This window comes from Balaenoptera ricei, chromosome 20 (genome assembly GCF_028023285.1).
Source record: "Balaenoptera ricei isolate mBalRic1 chromosome 20, mBalRic1.hap2, whole genome shotgun sequence".
NCBI lineage: Eukaryota > Metazoa > Chordata > Mammalia > Artiodactyla > Balaenopteridae > Balaenoptera > Balaenoptera ricei.
The window spans coordinates 26,417,625-26,432,123 of record NC_082658.1 but is presented as its reverse complement, the minus strand read 5'-3'; the positions used below and the strand labels follow the sequence as shown (position 1 = coordinate 26,432,123).

General features: G+C 54.9%; 1 protein-coding gene across 4 annotated transcripts; it reads right to left on the bottom strand.

The window, feature by feature from the left end:
* Window positions 1-2,909: 2,909 nt before the first annotated feature.
* COPZ2 (COPI coat complex subunit zeta 2) lies at window positions 2,910-13,165 on the bottom strand. 4 transcript variants are annotated; one of them, XM_059907857.1, is made up of 9 exons: window positions 13,079-13,165; window positions 11,962-12,036; window positions 10,358-10,439; window positions 9,595-9,686; window positions 9,102-9,157; window positions 8,337-8,414; window positions 5,880-5,931; window positions 5,215-5,253; window positions 2,910-3,253 (listed from the first exon to the last, which is right to left on the bottom strand). In XM_059907857.1, exons 1-9 carry the CDS (start codon window positions 13,148-13,150, stop codon window positions 3,206-3,208), a joined length of 594 nt encoding a protein of 197 aa, XP_059763840.1. In that variant the 5' UTR covers window positions 13,151-13,165; the 3' UTR covers window positions 2,910-3,205. The 4 variants fall into 4 exon arrangements, 3 of the variants coding, with proteins under 3 accessions (XP_059763840.1, XP_059763838.1, XP_059763839.1); XM_059907855.1 differs by lacking the exon at window positions 13,079-13,165 and adding an exon at window positions 12,763-12,874 and having other exon boundaries at window positions 8,337-8,471; XM_059907856.1 differs by lacking the exon at window positions 13,079-13,165 and adding an exon at window positions 12,763-12,874.
* Between the last annotated feature and the right edge of the window lie 1,334 nt (window positions 13,166-14,499).

Below are 14,499 nucleotides of genomic sequence, written 5' to 3'. Positions count from 1 at the left end.
GGTTGTGTCCAAACTGCTTTGGGTAAATTATTCAATTTTGCCTACATCAGGTTCCGGAGTTAAAGGGTATCTACGGGGAATCAGGGGTAAGATTTTTTTTTTCTGTAGAGTTTAAAGGGAGGTTGTGAGCACGGAAAGTTTGAGCCTTAGGCCGGTCTCCAGATCATCCACCTACCCACTCCCCAGGGCTATTTGGTTCCACCTTAGCCAAACTGAGCCGCGAAGCGGACACCGTCTGGGCAGCTGTCCAGTCAGCGGGGAGCCATCCATCACTGTCTGGATGCAGACCAATCCGACCAGCTCTGCCTTCCTGCCAGCCAATGGCCGGAAAGCAGGGGCGAGAGGAGCCAGAGAGGGGGCCACCGGCTCAGAACGGTATAAAGGGGGTCCGGGGGCCTGGTGATACTACCTCTGTGTCTCTAGCCCGGTCTAGGTGTGTCTATCGTCCCCCCTGCACCCGAGCCCCGGGCCAGTGCTTCAGTGCGCGTGCGCTCTCTGGCTGGGCCCGGGCCCCTGAGGTCTCGGTTTCTGACGTGCCCCGGTCCCAATTCGGCAGGAGGAAAGGGGGCGCCCTGAAGCCCCTTCCCCACAGATACTCGAGACCCGCCGGGTCGCCCACGAGGGCAGAAAGGCGGGGAGGAGCCCCAGGGTTGAGAGCAGACGGGAAGGCAGGCCCCGGAGCCGCTCCCGCCAGTAACGGCCGACTGCCCTTCCCAAACCCTAGGCCTGGGCAGACGGCGCCCCTGCCCCGCGAGTGCGCGCCCCAGGGAGTGGGGGGTCGGGGAGGGGCGCCGGGGCCAGCGGGCAGAGCTCGAGGCAGACGACCAGACCCGTCGTCCTGGCGGCTCCGCGGGGCTGCAGGCGCCGAGAGGGGGCTGGGGATGCAGCGGGCCCTCCGCCTCAGCCCGGGAGAGCCGGGCCTGCAAACTTGGCGTCCGTAGGAAGAGCCCGCGCCCCCACCCTGCCGGCGCTCCCCGGGGACCCCCGCGGTTCCGCGCAGCCCTCTCCCCTACGCGGGCGTGGGTCGGCTGCTTGGCTGCAGCCCCGCTCCCCAGAGTCCTTTGGCCACAAAGAGCGAGGACACCTCTCTGGTGGCCTCCCCGCATTGCCATCCCCCCTCGGCTCATTCCTCCTAACCCCGTACTGTCCCTGTGTGGGCGAGGGGTTCGGACAGCCCTTGGGAAGGGAGCGCGGGAAAGCCACCTCGCTCCAGCAGTGCCCGCTCCTGAGTCCGGCTCTGCGGAAACTGTTGTAAATACTTCAACCTTTCAGAGCCTCGGTGTGCCTCTCGGTAAAATGGGGAAGCACCGCATAGTCCACAGCATTCGGTGAGCCAGTTTGCGTGACGGCCGGGCCTTCCCATTCCAGTCCCTGCACTACTGGACTTGCAGGACCCGGGAGGGCGCGACCGGGTTGCTAGGAAGCGAATTTGCCCCTCCGGTTCTTGCGGTCGTTTAGAGGCGGTGGATGGAGCTGGGCACCGGATAAGGCCGAACATTCGCCAAAGTATTTCTGGAAAATTTCTCATTTCCTGTCGGCACAATGGCCCCCGAACTCGACAGCATTTAATTGCATACTCCTTTTTTCCCTTTCGGAGTTGCATTATTTGGTGGAATGGTTGTGTACAGAGTGTTTATAATCTGTTTACATAACTGTATATTTATCATTTTCTCTAATTGCAAAAGTAGTCATGCCCATTATAAATATCCAGTTCTGGAGAATTTTATAATGTACGACGTGATAACCCGCAGGGACTGCCTCTACTAACACCCAGGGTTCGCCACTTTCTTTCATCAGCGTCACACTGAAATTCGTGAGCAATAGCAGGAGCAGAGCTCGCAGGGCGTGTCCAGCCCGCTGGTTGCTAGAGCAACGCCCTGCCTCCGCGTTTGGAGGCCAGCGATTAACTCGCGGGAGCAGGGATCGGTCCCCTCCCTGGGGGCGGAGTTAGTAGGGGGAGCGGGACCCGGAGGGAGCGCGTTTCCCACCTATCCCTCCAGGTGGCGCTATAGGATCGTGGATAAGGTCCGCTCCCCGCGGCGGGGGGCGCCGAGGGGCGGAGCCAGGGCGGGGCGTAGACTTGCGTTGCAGCTACCTAGGGATTGGAGGGAAACGAGCTGTGCCAGGCGGAAATGTTACACACTCTCGGGGACTTCTGTACGTGACGCAGAAAGTGTATATGTCTGAGAAAGAAAGGGAGAAAGGGGAGGTTCTAGAACGGGGAGAGAAAAAGGGAGTCGTGTCCCCCGAAAGTCACTCCATCCTTCCCATTTGCCTATAGAATGCCCCTCCGCCCGTCTCCCCCTTTGGACCTGCAATTCTTCACACCCTCGAGCGCACTGGGTGCTCTGGACACAAATACAAGGCGGGAGCTGGCCGGTGCTTCATCACCCCTAGTATCTGGGCCTAGCCATGGCAAGCTTGCAGGGCTCTAGTGCCCAGGCTATATGCCAGCAGAGGAATTCCGCGGCAATTTCCCAGGCAAGCCAAGAAAAACAGGCGTGCTGTTCCTCAGTTTGTCCAGAGGAAACCTTACACCCTTCCCTCCTGGAGGCCGAGAATGGAAAAAGCGAGTCTAAGAATCCCAGCGGGGCCACCATGTGTGTACCATCTTTTGCTCTCCTTTCCCCCACAAACGCACCATTCCTCCCATTATGACTCTTTTACCCTGTCACACAATCATACCCAGCCCTCCACACCACATATACGGCCCCAGTATCAGTATCACACCCCCTCACTGTGTTAAATTGTCTCCTCTCCATTGACCCACCCCTCTCCCCAGTCACACAACTACAAGGATACACCCTGGAACTGGGCATCCAGGAGATGAGCCCCACAGAGTGCAGAAGCCCTTATCAGAACACACACACCCACACACACACATCCCAGGTCAAGAGAGAAAGAGACCATTGGCAGGAGACAAAAGCAGGTTTATTTGGGCTCTGGGGCCAGGGATGCCTAAGGTCTGAGTTAAGGCAGCTCAGCTGGTTCTCAAGGCCCAAAGGGCAGGCCAGGACAGTGAGAAGGGGTGACTCAGTGTTGAAGCCAAACCTCTGCATCTCAGAGTCCCTGGCCAGAGACCTCGGGAGTCAGTTCTGGGAAGGCCTGGGGATATAGAGGGGTCTCTGGTGTCCCCTGGGGTCTTTGTGCTTTTGCCAGGATTGGGGGAATGGTCTGGAGGCAGGGAGCCTTGAATGCACAGCCTTCATTTCAGTAACGACCATTTAATTTGTTCCTTGGCAGACTGAAGAACCTGGGTGGGGCGGGGGTGTGGAAGGTTGAGAGAATTACTGGGGAGGAATGACAAGTACATTAACACTGCAGTGAGTCGGGGGAGGGGGGTCTATAGCCCCTCTCTACATGTCCCTATAATCCCCGGTCACTAGGTGGCAGCAGCTCATCTCTGCCTGCCTTAAGTGGGGCCGGGCGGTCAAGATGGAAAGAGCAGCCGTAACTGGCTGCAGCCAACAACCAGCCCAGGCCAGAGCCTGCCCAGCTCTCCGCTCCTGGATCTGCAGCCCTGGGTGTGGCAGCAGCCCCGACTCCCCACACCATGCCATTCAAGCTCCCGCCCACAGTGCCACGTCCAGGCAGAGACGGGCCCAGGCCTGACACTTCCTGTGCCCAGACACCTCAGCAAACCCCTAGCTCTGGCTTTGGCTGGCAGTAGGTCCTCAACACCCCACCCCAACCTGCTGCTGATGTGGCACAGCTGGCAAAGGGCTCCTGGGCAGACTCTGCTGAGGGTCACCTGCACTCAGATGTGTTCACTCTAACATCCTGCTGAGGAAACAGCCTCAGCCCCATGTTTACACAGATACATACGACTGTGCACATACCCTGCCAACATGGTGGGCACCCCAGGTATGTCCCTCAGGTTGTCCCTCCAGCCATCAAGCCTCATTCCCTTTCGAAGAAGGTCAATCCCACACTGTATGTCCCTTCCTCCTGCCCACTACCCCTCCTCTCTCAGGGACAGCCTGGCCCTGGAGTTTTCCTGCTTCTCTCGGCAAAAATTTTTCTCCTCGTTTCATCTCCCATTCACTACCTGCAACTTCCTCGGTTTTTTTACTCAAGAATTCCATTAAAAGTGCTGTGCCTTCATTCCTTCCCCCTTTGGAAAACAGGATCTATGCCAAGAGCTCTCCATGCATTAGCTCATCTAATTCTCAAAATAACTCTATGAGGAGTGTCCTGTGATTATGTGAGGCCCAGAGAAGTTGAGTAACTTGCCCTAGGCCACCCAGCTTGTAGATGATAAGGCACAACATACATCCTGGGATGACTCACACCAGCACTCCTGTTCTTATCTGCTCTGCTCATTGCTCCTTAACCTCTTTAGCCCTGAAAATTGCCATGCGGCTGCATTCATCTCAGCAGGGTAGGAAGAGGCACTGGGAACTGGGAAGAGGGAGAGGCAGTGTGAGCACGAAGGGCAGTCACAGGAAAGTGGGCACCACACCTGGGGCCCCACATGGGATGGTACAGGCCCATCTGAGCTTGGGCCACTACAGCAGGAGGTAGTTAGTGCCAGGGCAGGAAGCTCCATAAAAGCAGGATTAGTCTGGGCAGACAGACCTGCAGGCAGACAGAATGGAGGTCAAGCTTGACAAGCAGGAAGTTTGCACAGCTGGGAAACCAGTCAAGTCCCTCACCCCTGCCCCACATGCACTTCCAGATAGGACCATGCAGGGGACTGGCAGGGGTAGACTTTTCCATAGTCAGGTCACTCGGGGACACGGTGGCAAGTGGTGAGAATTAGATCCCATCATGGATTTAAGGGTCCCTTAACAATCTCAGCGTGGACCCTAAACAGCAGGGGTGAGGGTTTGGAGGAAAACTCAATTTGGTATCCTTTCTAGGTTGGGGGAAGCATCAGAGGCCTAAGCCCCCAGATTGCTTTGGGGAACAAGTGACCCAGCCATCTCCAGGGTGGGCAGGTCATCCTGGGTTTTGATCCAACTACACCAAGCCAGGAAGGAGATAAGGTGAACTGCTAGGAAGGTGTCCATCATTTATTAATACCCAGCTCCACATCACCTAGGGGACCCTGGAAGCCTCCACTGACTGTCTCCAAGAGATGGCCTGACACTGTCATCCCTTCCCTCCTGCACCCCTGACTTCTCAGCCTTGATAGCCCTACTGGGACCCCTGGGATGCTCTGCTCTCCTCCCACTAACCCTTTTCTGGCCAAGGCAGATGGAGGGGGCCTACCTGTGCCACACTGTGCTCAGTTAAGCCGCTGTCATCCGCCTGCAGGGAAGCAGAGTCAGGGTGGTCAGGCCAGGGCGAGGGTGTTGGGTGAAGAAAGAGAGGCGAGGGAAAGGGGCTTGGGGGTAGTGGCGGCGAACAGATGCAGTGATCAGGGGATCCAGAACTGCACATGTATCACCACTTAGTGGAAGTCCCAGAGCTTCTTGTTTGGGAGCCCAGGGCCCATCTATGGCACAAGGTGAGTGAGAGAGTGAGGGAGAATAAAGATGAGAGGAAAGGTTTCATCCAGACATGAGAAGCCAAACTGGGCAGGGAGGTTCTATCTATACACCCCCAAGGCCAACCTCAAGGCCAAGGCAGCCACCAGGTGTCTCTGTGAGGATTTATTTATTTCCCCAGGCTGTACTTCCCACTAGGGAGGATGGTGAGGTGTCTGTGATTCTACAGGGGGAGAGGACAGAGATCTCTTTTACTAATTGACACTCCTCCAAACTGTGGCTCCCCCAACAAGTGCGTCAACCCAGTGGTTGCTTCTGCTAGAGGAGCTTGGGTTCCCACCATCGGGGTTCTGGCAGCCCAGATACAGGGAGGACAGGAGGTGGAGAGGAATGGGAAGGGCAGCCTGGAGGAGATGGGAGTGAGGGGGGATGCAGGGTGACTCTTACCCTAAAATTCACTTTCTGGATCACTTGCTGGGGGTCACTCTCCAGAATCACACTACAAGATGAGAGAGAAACCGGGAGGAAAGTCAGCCACATGCTTCCCTCTGCCTCCGCTCCCTGCTAAGCCCTTCCCTTCCCCGTCGTATCCTACATTCCCCCTCCAAGGTACCTTACCGCTGATACTCCTCAAGCCAGACCTCTCCCTCACCACGGAGCACCCTCAGCTCTGATTCTCCCACACTTCATCATCACTGGGCAAACACTTAGAGATCAGGTGAGGGCAGTCCAGTCTAGAACAATCAGGTTGTCAAAAGCAGGGACTCAAAAACTGAGACCTCTAGAAAGTTCACTTCACCTCTGGGTCTAGGGATGGATTCAGATGCAGGGAAGGAAGAGAGGCCCCCCCCCCCCGGGTCCCTATCTTGTTTCACTATTATTTTATGCCACAGGGTCATGCCATACATGAAAGAAATGGAACTCCAAAAATCAGAATCTACCTTCCCTTTTTTTTTTTTTTTTTAAAGAGAGCGGTTGCTTGAGGATAAACAGCTAGTTTTTTTTTTTTTTAATTAATTAATTAATTAATTTATGGCTGTGTTGGGTCTTCGTTTCTGTGCAAGGGCTTTCTCTAGTTGTGGCAAGCAGGGGCCACTCTTCATTGCGGTGCGCGGGCCTCTCACTATCGTGGCCTCTCTTGTTGCGGAGCACAGGCTCCAGACGTGCAGGCTCAGTAATTGTGGCTCACGGGCCCAGCCGTTCCATGGCATGTGGGATCCTCCCAGACCAGGGCTCGAACCCGTGTCCCCTGCATTGGCAGGCAGATTCTCAACCACTGCACCACCAGGGAAGCCCCTACCTTCCCTTTTGACAGACCCAGTTATGGAGGCTTTTCTCGGCTAGTTGACACTCTTTCATGATGCCCTGGGGGTGTTCTGAAGCCAGGTGTGGGTGTGTGCAGGGCTGAGAGCCAGTCACTGTGGGTAGGTTAGGGCCCATGGGGACTGAGTGACTGCTCCTCCTCACCCAGTGAGGCTCCTCCAGGGCAGAAGGAAGTGAACAAACATTTCTTGAGAGCCTCTCCCAGGCCCATCACAGGGGCACTTGCAGCCCCAGATCCCTCACCAGGGGTCCTTTAGACAGAGCATCCTAGGCCAAGGCTCCAGTTCAGGTGTTGCCTCCACTGACACTTCCCTGATTTTCATTGGAGGGAAACTGTGAGCCCCTCAGGGGGCAGAAACTGGGCCATCTAGGGGCACAGACCGGAAGCTGATAAAGCTTACACCCTCCCTTTTGAAGGTCCTTCCAAGGCCCTGCACCTCATTTTGTATTTGTAATTGTGTGTGTGTGTGTGTGTGTGTGTGTGTGTGTGTGTGTGTGTGTGTGCGCTTTGCTTTCCTTAAAGACAGTCTACCAAGTTGTATATACAAATTGTATATTCCACAAAACCTGGTTTTATTCCCCTCACTCTTGGGTCCTAGCAATTAGCACAAGGCCTTGTAGCAGTAGCAGCAGGCAGTCAATAGCTATAGAGGAAAGGAGGGAGGGAGGAAGGAGGGAGGAACCCCACAGTACCCCACCTCCCAGAGCCCCTGTCCCCCAGCAGTGTAGTACAGTGCTGTGGAAAGAGCACAATCTCTGGAAACATGCACATGTTTTAGATCTTGGCCCTGCCACTCCCTAGCCATGTGACCTTGGGCACTTGAATCTCTGAGCCTCTATTTCCTCATCTATTAAATGGATGGAATGACAGAGGCCTGTGGATGTCTTTCAGGTGATCCGTTTCCATTACCCTTTGCCCCAGAGCCAGAACTTCTTTTTTTCCCTGAATATTGCACCACCCCCATGGAAATTCACAAACCAACACTTCTCATAAGAGTTCCCACCCTCCTAAGACTATAATCTTATGCCAATAGTAGGAAACATTTATTGAAGGAAAACCATGAGCTTCACTTGCATCACCTTATTTAATCCCACACCCTTTGAGGCAGTTCCCTTACTGTCTCCATTTGAAAGATGGAGAAAGTAAGGAAAGTAAGTAATTGGCCCAGGTCACGCGTCTAGTTGGTGTTGGAATGAATCTCTAAGAGCAGGAGGTGTAGCAGCAGCAGGGCTCGGCCTGAAGGAAGTCTTCCCAGGAAGGGGCAAGTATCTGTGCTGCCTGCTTCTCCTGGGCACTGGAAATCAAACCATCCCCCCAAACCCTGCCTAGTCAACAGTCAGCCATAGTTGGACATCAGATTACTTTCTTGTGTGCTTCTCTTTGGCTAACATTGAAGTCAACCTCCATCCTCATGAGTGGGGTGGGGGGATGGGACACCAGGAATATGCTGGGGGAAGGGAGGGAGAAGTTGGCCAGAGAGCCAACAGTGTGCTGGGTGCAACCTAGAGCTGATGACTTTCAAGGGCACCTCCCACTGTGAGTGTCCCTGACCAGCCCCTCTTCCCTCCCCTCCTCCTCACCCGCCATCCACAATCTCGTCCAGCACCAGAAAGGCTCCGTCCATGTTCTCCAGCAACCAGCGCTTCTCCACGTTCTTCCTGAAGGCGGACACAGCTCTGGAACCTCCCCATGGCCAGGAGAAGCCGGGTCCCTGCCTAGGTGAGGCGGACCCGCTCTCTCCAAAGATTGCCTCATTTCCCACCGCCAATCCCCCGCACAAGCACAGGGAAGGAGTATGTCAAGGGCAGTGAGGGCAGCACCTGGGCAAGGGATCCCTGCCCAGAGCACGGGTCTGCTTCCTTAAGCTCCCCTTGCCCACCACCCTCACACTTTGAGCAGGGACCCTGTGCCCACCCTTAAGCATTTCATAGCACTTCAGGTGCTATAGCCTTACTGTAGTTAATTGTGTCGACTGTGAACATTTATTTTTGGGTTATCTGCGTTTGGTTTACCCAGGCCACATTCACTGGGGTAGATACCAGATCACTGAATGGGGGTGGAGGGAAAATCACCCTGAGCTTCAAGTCGAAAACCTGAGTTTGAATCTCCGCTCTGATATAAATAGATTGTAACCTCAGGCAAATCACTTAGCTTCTCTAGACCTCATTTTCTGGCCATACCATTGCTTGATCAGGTAAAGGGCAGGGTCCTTGCAGGAGGATGCTCTGGCTCCAGCCTTAGTCTTGTGGGGACTTCAGGAGAAAAGGAGGGAGGAAGGGTCCCACCTCTGTGATGTACCAAGGTCTGGGGGATGGGAGCCTTGGAGGATAGAGGACCTCACTCACCTTAACACATGGTTCAGGGACTCAAACAGGCAGGTAAGAACAGACATGAGCATCAGCTGGGGGTGGGCAGATATGGGAGGAGGAAAACGAGACAGCTTGAGGTTGAGAAGGCCAAAAGGAAACCTCAGAGCCTGACTGTGTGGGCAGCTGTCCCTCTTCAGAGAGGACATGGCTGGAGCCTGACTGCAGTTTGACCTGAGAGGGCCCCTCCCCTCCCCGTGTTTGGGTTGGAAGCACTGGAGTGCCTGCTCTGGGACACTGAGTACATCCTTCTCCAGTGATGTTTAAGAAAGACACAGAAGCTCTCTGCAGAGGACTCCATTTCCAGTACCCAAGGAATCTAAGGAACATCATGGATATGCACTGTTCCAGAAAGAACCATTCTGGCTGCTCCCAGTTCTCCAGAGTCTAGAAGGAGGGGTACCAATGGTGAGCCTCCCAGCTTCTACCCCAGAATCCAAGCCTCCTTGTCATTCCAACCTCCTGAATTCACCTCGTTCTCGTAGGATGAGCCCACCACATACAGGAAGAGGTCAATGCTGCTCTTGTAGACGATGGTCATGCCCCCAAAAAATGCAATCTCACCTAGAAGAGCGGCGGGGGGGGGGGGGGTCTCAGTTCTGGTCACCTCTGCCTGGCCCTCCTCCCCGTCTTTAGCTCTGCACCTCTTGCCCTATTTCCTTCTTCCCCTTCCAGAGAACCCTTGCAAAGGAAATTCCCTGGCGGTCCAGTGGTTAGGACTCCGCACTTTCACTGCCAAGGGCCCGGGTTCAATCCCTGGTCAGGGAATTAAGATCCCACAAGCTGTGAGGCCAAACAAAGAACCCTTGCAAAGACTAGCACCCTTGGAAAGACGCGCACTAGGGACACTACCATTAGGCAACTCTGTGTCCCTCCCCCCACCCTCTACTCCATTCCTAGCACCTGACTGCCTCATTCTAAGAAGTCAGCAAACCTGGTTCAAGGCTGACCTTTCGCCCACCATATGCAATGCCTAAGACCAGCCCCAGGCTAGTGCGGGCCCCTTCCACTGAGAGAAGTCCAGGCATGCCGGAAGCAGGAAGAGGGGGGGTTGAGAGGGAGGGGAGTGAAGGCTCACCGGAAGAAGAGAGAACAGCTGGGAAGGAGAGGAAAAAGCACCTCTGAAGAAAAGGGAATGGCCTGTGGGTGTGTGAGGCCAACGGGGACAGATGTGTCCAGATGAAGATGACGGTGCGCATCTGAAAGTTCTGCACAAGCAAGAGGCGGACACTTACTGTCAGTCCGGCTGGTCTTGTTGAAGACGTTTTTCTCGAAGGCCATCTGCTCCTTCATGGAGGGGAATGTGTCATCATAATACTAGGTGAAAGGGAAGGAGAAAAGGTGACAGCTGTTCCACAGAGCTTGGCTTCTCCCTGGATGCGTGGCAGGGAATGGTGGGTGCTGGCCAAGCGGGACCCTGCTGCCGTGCCCCATCTTCTCTTCGCTGCCCTCTAGGCCTGCCTGCTCACTGTTTCCCCATAAACACAAACTCTGAGCAAAGAAAGTCATAAAAAGTAGAGGAATTTTGAAGCCTTCTTGTGGAGTCCTGCCCTGATTCCTTGAAGGCCTTTGTACATTCTGCAGATGTGCAGCGTGCTAAAGACCGTGGTGGTCACTAGGCCACACTGTTTCTACACTAACCTGAGTCTACAGGAAAGAAGGCAGAGCCAGGGGCCCTTTAACACCATAATATCACAACAGCTACTTTATTATCCACATTATATGGATGTGGAAACTGAGGCGTGAAGTCAGGTAACTTCCCTGACATCTCACAGTTGTAAGGGACAGAGCTGGGATTGAACGCCAACGATGGTCTGACTTCAGACAGGGTTATGGTGAAGATGAAATATCTAAGGGAAAGTTCCTGGCACACACTGCCTAATTAAGTCAATGCTGTTTTGTTTGGGTTTGATGAGACTCCCTCTGACTCAGTTCCTGCATCTGAACATGGATGTGATCTGCTGGGAGGAGGCCCTGGAACTTTTGGTTGCCGAGCCACCTCTGACCAGCTGCGGCAAGAGATGGTCAGCTCAGCTTTCAATTTTTTGAATGTGGATTTTGCCACTTAGTACCCCATCTGCAGGCAAATTAGCAGTCTCCCTGCTGGCCACTGCTGTGGTGAACAAGCTCATTTCAATGTCATGAAGTCAAAAAGTTTCAACCCATACAAACGAAAAATCTATAATGCATTTCATAGCTGGTTTAGGTGCCATAGCCCTACTATAGTTAATCGTGTTGATGATAGACATTTATTTTTGGATTATTCTAGTTTGGTTTATCCTGGCCATGTTCACTAGCATAGATACCAGATAGTTGAATAGTTGGTGCAGTGAAAACCACCCTCCTGAGCTTCAGGTCAAAATATCTGAGTTTGGATCTGTGTTCTGATATTACTACCTGTGACCACAGGCAACTCTTTTAGCTTCTCTAGACTGCATTTTCCTCATTTGTGAAATGAAAGAGTTGGATTATATAGTCTCTAAAATCTTGTCTGGTTCTAAATCCTTAGTGTTTACCAAGCTGTAGAAGAAAAGTGGAGGTTCAGAATTTGGGGACTAGGACCCCGGGGTCCCAGGCCAGTGGAAAAGATGGTGAGAAGACATTTTAGGGAACATTTTAGAAACAGAGGAGACAGCCTCCCCCCTTTCAGGGGCCAGCAGTCTGACAAGGCAGGAGGATGGACAGAATGGCCTTTGGAGGGGTCTCAGCTGAGCTGCTCTGAGTCGCAGAGCCCACAGTGGGGTCCCTCCTGCCAGGAGAGGCAGCTGGGTGGGGAATTCTGTTCTTGGGCCTGTGGCACAGTGTCTTCAGGGGCCCTCCGGTGAGGGTGGGAGGTTACCTTGGCCAGCAGGCGGTGTCCGTCATTATCTAGGATGAAGACAGCCTTGATGGTGTAGAGGGAAGGTTCCTGCAACTGACACGGGGCGGGGTGGGGGGGAGAGCTCCGTTGGCCCCTAACTCAGGGCAGACCCCCTCTCATTGGCTCTACGGGACCTGCTGGTCCCAAGAGTCAATCCTCAGGCTCCAGCGACCCCAACCCCAAAGATCCACAGCTGGTTCCAGCCCAACCCTATGCCACATGGGCCACTGGAGTGCCCGCTCCCCTCCCAGGCAGATGGTCCACTGCAGGCCCCGGGTGCGCGCTGTGCCCACTGGGTGCGGAAGGTCCGTCCGGGCCCAAGTTCTGTCATGCACTGACTGCTCCAGAGCCCGAGTCGGAGTGTATCACAGAACCTGGGCCGGGGGGACAGCGGCGCCGAGCCTCCTCCTCCAGCGGCCAGCGGCCAGCGGCCGAGGCTGGACCTGCGCTCTCCGCGCGCCCCCAGCCCCCGGCCCGTCGGACTCCAGAAGCACGCACGTCAGCCCGAGGCCCGGGGCGGCCCCGCGGCTCCCTAACCCTCCGGGAGAATCGCAATCCAGCCCCGCCGAGCCGTCCCCCCGCCCACGCGGACTGCTCCAGAACTTCGCCCAAGCGGACGCCAGACCGGCCTCCTCCCGAGTCCGCGCGGAGGAACTTTTCTGCCTGCGCGGGCGCCGCCCCTCCCCGGCCGGTCCGGGCGGCACCAAGTTCCCCAGCGCCCAGCGGGCGACTTGGGAGCTGGCGCCGCCCGCTCGGCCCCCGGCGCCGCCCGCTCCGTACCCGCAGCCCCGCGGGCTCCCGGCCTCGGGCGGGCGGCGCCGGGCCCCCGGCCGGGGCGGCCGCGGCCCCCTCCCCCGGGTGCGGACGTGGCCAGGCCTCCGGCCGCTGCATTCCGCTCGCCGCCTCGCGCTGACAGCGCCGCCCCACCCCGCCCCGCGCCCCCCGGGGCCGCCGCCCGCTCCTCCCCGGCAGCCGCCGGCCTCGCGTCCGCCCCTCTCTGCCCGTCTGCGCGTGTCCTTCCTTTCCCCGCGGCCCTTCCCTCCTCGCCCTCCCTCCTCTCCTCTTCGTTCCCGCCCTCTCCGCCTTGCGCCCACACCCCAGCGCTCCTTCCCCCACCTCTCCTTCCCCTCGCCCTCCTCGGCTCGTCAAAGCCCAGAGCTCCCTGCATCCTCCGTTTGTCCCAGGACCGGCCCCTCTTTCCCCTCCTGCCTTCTCTCTGACTTGTGGGTTTGCTTTGCACCGACGTCCGCAGGCTGTCCTGAGGCTAGCAGAAAACACAGTCAAAGTCCAGTTTGTCTCTTGACTCCTGGTAGGTACCGTTGGGACAAATACATCAGGTCATCCTTTGGGTCGCAGAGACAGGTTCTAGCAGTGGGAGCAGATGAGGGCAGCTCTTAGAGAGACCCCTCTGCATAGAAGAGTTTCTCCCACTCCTCTCACGCGACTTGGGTTAGGGAGCCATGGCGCCCGGACGCTGTGGCAGAAGTCTCCCAAGACACAGACACGACACAATCTGAAACAAGACAGATGCCTAGCAGCACAAAGGCTCCACCAGTGAATGGCATCAGACTTTGCCATGCTTTGGTTCCTTTGGCCTAAGTACACCAGAGGACAAGCTTTAGCTTCAGCATCCTCAAGGCCAGTGGGAAATTCACACTCCAACGGTACAGAGTTTACAGTACTTACCCATTTACCCATCACAATACCAGGCATGCATTTTACACTTAAGCACTTTCATGTACATTATCTAATATAACTTACGCCTGTGAGGTAGGTGTTCTCATCCCCATTTTAAGCAAAGGGAGACTCAGAGTTTGTGTGATCTTTCAAGATCCTTCAGCTAATCAATAGTTGAATGGAGGTGGAACCCAGAAATTCAGACTAAGAATTTCTTCTCCATTCTTCTCTTCAGGTCCTTTTATGTTGGGTACCACACTCACTCATCCCAGGTGACTGGGGAATGGGGGTTTCCTCTGCTGAATGGTATCAAGCCATCTCATTCTTCATCTCAACTTCAATGTCATCACCAAAAGGCCCTCTCTGACAACCACCGAATCTGACTTGATAGGTCTCTGCTGTCACATTCTCTGTCTCAGCACCCTACATATTTCTTTTGTTGTACTTAATCTCCAAATACCATTTTTACTAATTTGTTTACAAATGTGTGTGGTCCTTCTCTGCATCAGGCATTGTGTACTACAAAAATAGAGATAATGTGCCTGTGGAATCCCTGGTACCCCACACAGGACACATGACAGGTCCAATTAAACCATGTTTTATGTACTATACAAATATTTATTGAGTGCTTCCTATGTGCCAGTTACTTTTTTAGTCACTGGGATGCAACAATAGGCAAAGTAAACAAAATCTTTGCTCTCATGGAGCTTATTCAAGTGTTTGTGTGTGTGTGTTTGTGTGTGTGTGCATGCATTTCTGCGCAAGACATAATACACAGATAAATGAATAAAATAGATATTGTTTGAATTGCTGATAAGCACTATTAAGAAAAATAGATCA